The 7,768-nt window shown below is 58.3% G+C and overlaps 1 protein-coding gene across 1 annotated transcript; it reads right to left on the reverse strand.

The window, feature by feature from the left end:
- Positions 1 to 358: 358 nt before the first annotated feature.
- On the reverse strand, positions 359 to 6,614 carry LOC115908655 (nuclear factor 7, brain-like). The gene is made up of 7 exons (XM_030957410.1): positions 6,543 to 6,614; positions 5,762 to 6,036; positions 4,659 to 4,754; positions 2,822 to 3,055; positions 2,426 to 2,445; positions 1,591 to 1,706; positions 359 to 1,507 (listed from the first exon to the last, which is right to left on the reverse strand). Exons 2-7 carry the CDS (start codon positions 6,032 to 6,034, stop codon positions 963 to 965), a joined length of 1,284 nt encoding a protein of 427 aa, XP_030813270.1. The 5' UTR covers positions 6,035 to 6,036; positions 6,543 to 6,614; the 3' UTR covers positions 359 to 962.
- Positions 6,615 to 7,768: the final 1,154 nt, after the last annotated feature.

Here is a 7,768-nt window from a genome sequence, read left to right on the forward strand (position 1 = left end):
ACTTGGCATTTTTCACATGTACAAATCTTAAAGACCCAGCCAGGCCAGAGATGGCCAAACCTTAAAACACTGTAGCCCAAGATCAGGGCTAGGCTCAGAGTCTCTCTCCCTTGTTCTCAAACAGCAAATGGTGAAAAGCCCCTGCGAGATGTGCAGGGAGCACTCTAAGGAGATGTATGGGAGCAGTGGCTGTTTGAGCCTCCTGTGCTGCAGGCACAGAAGAGCCAGGGCTGGAGCAGGGCTCTGGGTGCCCCCAGGCTGTGCCACCTCCCAGAGCAGCAGATCCCCCCAGCACACAAGCCCCGAGCAGCCCCAGCAGGCACCAGTGCTTTCTAATGAGCTTTAATAGTGACCGAGGTGAGGGAGCCGTGCTGCAGTCCCCGGGCTGTGCACCGGGCTCCCTCTGCTGCCGGCCCGCAGCCCTGCCCCGGGAAGCTCTTCCAGCAGAGGATGGATGGTCGGGATGTGGGGTTGAGAGGCACCCGAGGGTGCCCCGGGACTGCTGCCCTCCTCCACGGGGCTGGCGGGTGGGAGCACAGCTGTAAGACTCTGTGAGGGAAAGACTATGTGATGGGGGAAGAGAAATAACTATCTACGTGACATAACATACTCAGTACAAATTTCCAATCACCCAGTGCAAAACAACTAATACAACACCCAGAGAGGCAGGAGGTGCCAGCAACTCACAGCCCCCTGCCCTGCAGCTCCGTGGATGCTGTTACTGAACTGTGCTGTGCTCAGGAACGGGGTGCCTGGAACCCCTCTGAATGCTCTGTGGCAACCACACCATGGCACAGGGAAGGGAGGGCAGACAGGACCTGGGAAGAGACTCATCCCCTCCTTCCTCCCAGAACAAACCAAACAAGCTCCTCCAACACCCCTCAGGTTTGTGTGTGCAGAGCTGGCCCCCAGCACAGCCCCAGGCAGGAGCCAGGCTGGTGTCCCCAGCGCACCCTCGTCCCTCACAGCGCCAGGTGACAGAGGCGCATGGGCTCCACGTTGTCCCTCCCGTCACTGAAGCAGGTGCTGAAGAAGGGGCAGTATCTCTCTGCAGAGACCTGGTGGAAGGTGAAGAGGTGGGACATGTCCCCAGCATCAAAGAAGGCCACGGTGCCCTCCTGGCAGTCCAGGAAGACGCCCACTTTGCGTGGGGGCCGGCGGGGAGCCAGGCGCACCCAGGGGCTGGCGGTGGCCCAGTACTCTGTCCTGTTCCGCAGGCGCAGCGTCCAGTAGCCGTTCTCTGGGCACAGCCTGACCTTGGCTGTCCTGTCCACAGCCTCAGCAGCCACCCCCAGGTCCCACTTGGTTTTGCTGCCCACCCAGACCTCCCAGTAGTGCTGGCCACAGTCGAAGGCCTGCGAGCCCAGCACGTTGACGCACTGACGGAAGCGCCGAGGGCTGGCGGGGACAGGCTGGGCTCGGTCCCTCTCTGTCACTGCTGTCAGATCCCTGGAGAGGACCAGGTTGGGGTGGGCTGACTCAGGGTCAAAGGTGAGCGGGGCAGGAGCTGCGGAGACATCAAGTGTGACATTTTACCAGCTGTACACTCCCTGTGCAGAGCATCCCCATCCCTGCCAGCGAGGTGCTCACCAGGGCAGATGGAGCGCAGCATCTGCCTCCAGAAGATGTACTGCAAGGGGCCACTGTGGCTGTCCCTGTAGTGCTGCAGGTCCAGGGCAGGCTGGCTCTCAACACTCACCGAGGGCCTGGGGCAGAGAGAGGCAGGCAGGGTCACTCCCTCTGCTGAGGCACTGCCAGTGCAGGCAGGGAGAGCACTGGCAGGGCTGCAGGACAGTGCTGCAGGTGGCAGATTTGGTAAAGACAGGACACAAATGTCTCTGCTTGCTCTGCCCCCAGTGCACTGAGTGGCTCAGGGCAGACGTGCTCAAGACAGAGCCAGCAGCACTGCTTGTGGAGCAGTGACTCCTGGCAAACCCACACCCAGCACACCCAACAGGACTCCCGGCCAGGCCTGTGGAGTCAGGCTGCATTCCAGGGCAGGAGGGGACAGGGACACACTCCCCTGTGGCAGTTCTGGCCCTCAACTACTCCCAGCCTCAGACAAACATGCACCTCAGGGTCACTTCTGCAGCCTCATGAGTAGTAAGAAGCTGAGGAAGGGCAGGGGGAAGATGAAGCACCCAAAGACTGTTCCCTCTTGCAGCACACAAGGCTCTTACACCCATTTTAAACCACTGTCTCTGTCACTCACTCTTCCAGCCATGCCAACACATAGGATGCTCCCTGGAAGAGCATCCGGTGTATGCTGGGGACCAACCTCCACGTTGAACAGCACCAGAGACTTCCTGAGCACTTTGTGGTACTTTTAAAACTGGAGATAAAGTGCCTCTCCCATGTGGTCCCAGCCAGGGACTAAGATAAGCTCCTGAAAAGGGAATCAGCTTCTTTCATGCCACACACGTACCTGATATCCAGGCTCTCCACCTGCAGGGAGAAGCAGAGAGAATTAGCAGTCACTCTAATTCATGCAGTTGCACAAATAAGTTCCTTGTCCGGCCTCCTGCTGCCACACAGCACAGAGAGAGGAAACCAAGCTACCAGGGACCACATCCTGGGGAAAACTGTTTGGGCACTTGGATGGAGAATTAAGAAGGCTCCCAAGACCCACCACATCTGATGTCACTGTATCCCTTGTGGCTAAAATCTCCAGACTCCAAGGGACTGGGTAGACAATCCAGAGGGATGGCAGTGAGAATGGCTTTGGGGTACAGCCCAGTGCTGTCATTTAAGACTCCCCCATCCCAATCTGAGATCCTGAAATATCTCTCAGCCTCCTGCCAGAGTCAGCAAAGCATCTCACCTCCAGCAGTGACACATCTTCCATCTTGCTCAGGGTCTGCCTGACGTGCTCGATGTCCCTCTGCAGCACTGCCATCCCCTCCTCCAGCTGGCCAACGTGCCTGTGCAGCTGGGCCAGGGACTGCTCCTCCTGCTCACCCAGCTCTGCCAGCACAGCTCTCTCCTCCTCTTCCAGGATCTGATGAAGGCGAGCAAACTCAGCCCGAATCTTGAAGTTCAGCTCCCCAGACACTTTCTGAGCAGAGGGAAGAGGCAGAAGGTGAGATCAACAGCTAGAATACACAAGGAGGGGCACAGGATGGCTGTGCCTGTTACTCTGCCTAGAGAGCCCTGGAAATTTGAGGTTTAGACGTAGCAATGAGTTTCTGGATGGAGAACAGGACACAAGGACAACCTGCAAGGCTGCAGAGTGAAAGGAAAAAACACCAACAAACCCAATAAACAGCTCCACCAAAGGTGTGGTCACTGTAACTAGAAATCCCCACACATAGCCACAGCTCTCTTACACACCACCAGGAATTTGCCTGTGGGCAAGACTGGAGCTCTTTAAATTTTGTGGAGCTGCAGACTCAGCTGTTCAGGTCAGGTTGCATTTATTTCACATCATTCCAGGCCCTGAGCAGAGCTGCCTGATGGGCAAGCTACACAACTTAATCTCTGTCATTAAGGCTGATAAAATCCCATTCAGCTCTACCCAGAGGTCACTTTTTTCCAGTTGTTTACTCACCAGCCAACCTTGCTGTGTTCTCACTGCCTTCCTGCCTGTTTACAAGAGATAGCCAATGACTTTTTGTTTTCCTTAAATCTTTAAGCTTTTAATCTCCAAGTGCAACCTTAGCCCTCATTACTTTCTCGAGGAGTGCTTCCTGAAGTGCACATCCCTTTCTCCTCACAGGAAACCCATCTCCCTCAGAGATCTGAAGCTTCACCAGCCTCCTCTTGGTCTGGCAGGTGTTTGTGCTGACACACCAGAACCACAGAGGAGCTGCAGGGCCTCCCTGTTCACATCAGTGATTTGCTCCTTTACTCTTGTGACACCTCTTGGCTCTTGCACAGCAACAGGAAAACACGTGCTTATGTGCTAATATTTCTCCATTTATCTCAAAGGTCTATTCCACATCTGGCAAGAGGACAGAGGTTTGAAATGGAGCAGGCTGGGGGATCAGAGGCTCCAGTCAGAAGACAGGGGATTTTTCCCCCCTCAGTTTTATCTCATCTTTGAACTACTTCCATTTTCCTTTAACTCCCTTTCCTTGGTTTTAACGCTTTTATGCCACCCAAGAAAGCAGCACAGTCAGCCTGTGGTTGTTCTCACTTCACAGATCTGTACCAAGAGGGTGCCTGGTCCCTCTCAAGCCCATGGAGAGCACTCAGGCTCCTCATTCACCTCAGAGCTTGCAGTGAATCCCAACACTGCCCTTGTGACAAGGCCACCACTCTTGCAGTGCCAACCCTGCCAGTGACCCAGTTCCTTCAGCTTTGCTGCCATCCCTTCTGACATGAGAGGATTTTAGAGCTGCCAGGAGTTAATGCTGTCCCAAAGAGGCAGCACAGCAGGGCCAGAGCAGGCTGCCCACAGCTCTCACCATATCTCATCTGTGCTGCACCAATGCACTTTGTAAACATTGCATTAATGAGTGCTAATGGCCTCCCAAAACCTCTGCTGATTATCCAGCAGTGATGAGCTTGGGCCTTCATGCAAGGGAGCTTGTGTAGATCCCCAGTGTCACTCATCTAGATTTTTACAGGAAGCTGAGCTAGACCTCAGCTGTAGATACACACATCCTCTGTGAACACTGCCCAGAAGCTGCCTGAAGAGCCCTCCCACAGGGTGTTACCGTCAGGCTGCAGATGTCCTCCTGCACCACACGCTTCCTCTGCAGCAACTTCTCCAGCTCCTTCTGACGGGCTTGCAAAGCATCTTCCAGGTGCTTCTGCAGGAACAAGGAAAAGAAGGTAAGGAGGCCACTCCAGCACTCTGCTCTGATTCAGGAGCAGTCCCAATTCCTACGGTCAGCATCAGAAGGAGTGTGCAACAGGATCTCATATAAGGGCTGTAAGGACAAGCAAGCACCTGATGCACAGCCTTGAGAATTAAGCATCTGTGCATGTGATGAATCCAATTTATTTTTATCACTGGGATCTCCAGCCTGGGATATCTGTTTGCACAAGCTTTAAATGCTGCACGTTGTGAAGGGACCATCCCCTCAAGCAGAGCACCTGGCACAAGCAGCCCTCATCCCCCTCTCACTTAGGGAACATGTCCTTTAATGAGAAATTACAAAGCTGTGGCTGGAATCCAACACAGCAGTGAGGGAAACAAATACAGAAGAAAAGTGTTTAAAAGACACCTGTAAGGAAATACAGAGAGGAAAGAGACACAAACATCAGTGCACTTGGGCCAGATGAGGCTTCGCACTGGGGGAACAGCCTGTGGGAGGAGGGGTGGTGGCTGCATAGGGCTCATGTGGCACCTGTCCCCTTGTCCCCAGCCTGGCAGGAGGCACTCACCTGCACCTTCTGGCAGGAGGCACTCACCTGCCTCTCCTGGAAGGAGGCACTCACCTGCATCCCCTGGCAGGAGGCACTCACCTGCCTCTCCTGGCAGGAGGCACTCACCTGCCTCTCCTGGCAGGAGGCACTCACCTGCCTCTCCTGGCAGGAGGCACTCACTTGCATGCCCGGGCAGGAGGCACTCACCTGCATCCCCTGGCAGGAGGCACTCACCTGCATCCCCGGCCAGGAGGCACTCACCTGCATCCCCGGGCAGGAGGGACTCACCTGCATGCCCGGGCAGGAGGCACTCACCTGCATGCCCGGGCAGGAGGCACTCACCTGCATCCCCGGCCAGGAGGCACTCACCTGCATCCCCGGCCAGGAGGCACTCACCTGCATCCCGGGCAGGAGGCACTCACCTGCATCCCGGGCAGGAGGCACTCACCTGCATCCTGTGCCGGTGCTCCCGGGAGCCGCAGCGCCGCACCTTGTCCACCAGCCCGGCCAGCAGGTAGTGCGTGCGGAAGGCGCGGCCGGGGAAGCTGCGGCGGCACTGCGGGCACGAGGGGCCGCGGGCGCAGCTGTCCCAGTAGCGCAGGATGCAGCCCCGGCAGTAGTGGTGCATGCAGTCCAGCATGACGGGCTCGCTGAACAGCTCGCAGCAGATGGCACAGGTCAGCTCCTCCCGCAGGCTCCGCTCCTGGCTGCTGCCGGCCATCCCTGCGGGCACCCGGTCCCACCGTGAGCTCCCTGACACAGATCCTCATCCCTCTGGAGGCCGAACCTCCGCCGCTCTGGGGCAGGCTCTGGTTACCAGACCTTGGTTACCAGACAGGGCCCGTCCAGCTGCCACAGCGGGTGCGTGCAGGGCTGGAAAGCCCCGAGTTACACAGCAGCCCCGGCCGAAGGGCAGTCCCTTTGGAGTAACAACTTTCAATTTCCTGTAGCTTCACCAACACTGCTCAGTGCGTCTGACAGGGCCCAGCCTTGTGTCCCCACCCGGCCCGAGGGCTGCCAGCACCCACCCGCACCCCGAGGGGCTCCAGGTGCGGCACCGCCGCTGCCGTGCGCGGCTCCCCGCCGGCTCCAGCCCCGCGGCGCGCACCGCCCGCTCCCCTGGGCGCAGCCCCGGCCTCCCGCCGTCCCAGGGCCCCCACCGTGCTGAAACGGCTTAGCTCAGCTTAGTTTAGCTTAGTTTAGTTTAGTTTAGTTCGCTCCGGTCTAACCTAGTCCAGTCCAGCTCTGTGTAGTCCAGTCCAGTCCCGCCACTCTCCCACCTCCGACCCCCCGAACACGGGGCCTCCAACACGCCACGCCCCTCCCCTGGACTGACGCCAGCCCTGACCAATCACGGCGCGGACACGCCGCGCGCCCGCCAGCTCATTGGGCGGGATCCCGCGGAGGGGGCGGGGCAGGGTCCCGGCATATGACGCGGTCACGTGCGAGCGCGCGCCGGGCCGGCTGCGGAGGCTTCACGCGCCGGCCGCGGGAATGCGCGCGTGAGGTTGGAGAGCGCCGGACCGCACCGCACCGCACCGCACCGCACCGCACCGCACCGCACCGCACCGCACCGCATCGCACCGCACCGCACCGCACCGCACCGCACCGCACCGCACCGCACCGCACCGCACCGCATCGCACCGCATCGCACCGCATCGCATCGCATCGCACCGCATCGCATCGCACCGCACCGCACTGCACCGCACTGCACCGGACTGGGCTGGGCTGGGCTGGGCTGTCCTTGCCCTGTCCCTTCACTGCCCCTATACTGCCCCTGCACTGCCCTGCGCCGGCCCTGCACCGGCCCTGCACCGGCCCTGCACCGCACAGCTCTCGCCCCACCGCTGCATTCAGTAAAGAGCACAGAAATGAGCTCCAGCCAAAGCCTCCCTCCCTCTCCCCTGCTCACGGTATCTTCAGAACACAGCTCTGGCCAGCGCTCTGGGGTCACGGCTTTGGGTTACCTCAGAAATCACGAGGGCTGCAGGCTTGGTAGCAAAAGGAAGAAGGAAGGGTTTCCATCCCTGTGTGGTCGCCTGATGCTGGTCCTGTGATGTTGTGGGAAGTGGCAGACACTGGTGGACATGTGAGAAAAATCACAAGAACTTTCAATGCTGGAAGTAAAAGCAAATAAAACTGAAAGGAGAGGGGACACAGGGACTCACAAGAGCTGCACAGACCACCTATCTCCTTCCTTACCACCATTAGAACCAGAGCATGCCCCCAAAAGGACAATATGCCAGGCGCTGTCCAGCTACTGCCCTCCTCCTCCTGGTGCTCTGTTTGCTTGTTACAGCAGTGCAATTAGTGCAGAAAGTATTTCTGCCCATCTTCATTTGCTTGTCTGAGGGATTTCCCCAGGCTTTCTCTCACACTGTGCATGCTTGGTCACTGGCATGTGGCCACAGCAGCCCTGACTGCAGGCACTGGGGACAAGGCCTCTGCCGTGTCC

This window comes from Camarhynchus parvulus, chromosome 13 (genome assembly GCF_901933205.1).
Source record: "Camarhynchus parvulus chromosome 13, STF_HiC, whole genome shotgun sequence".
NCBI classification, from domain to species: domain Eukaryota; kingdom Metazoa; phylum Chordata; class Aves; order Passeriformes; family Thraupidae; genus Camarhynchus; species Camarhynchus parvulus.

Coding starts and splice junctions, on each gene's coding strand:
- LOC115908655 (XM_030957410.1), bottom strand. CDS start 6,034: ATGGCCGGCAGCAGCCAGGAGCGGAGCCTGCGGGAGGAGCTGACCTGT. Junction 1,707..2,425: donor GTGGAGAGCCTGGATATCAG/GTACGTGTGTGG, acceptor TCTCTGCCCCAG/GCCCTCGGTGAGTGTTGAGA. Junction 1,508..1,590: donor GCTGCGCTCCATCTGCCCTG/GTGAGCACCTCG, acceptor ATGTCTCCGCAG/CTCCTGCCCCGCTCACCTTT.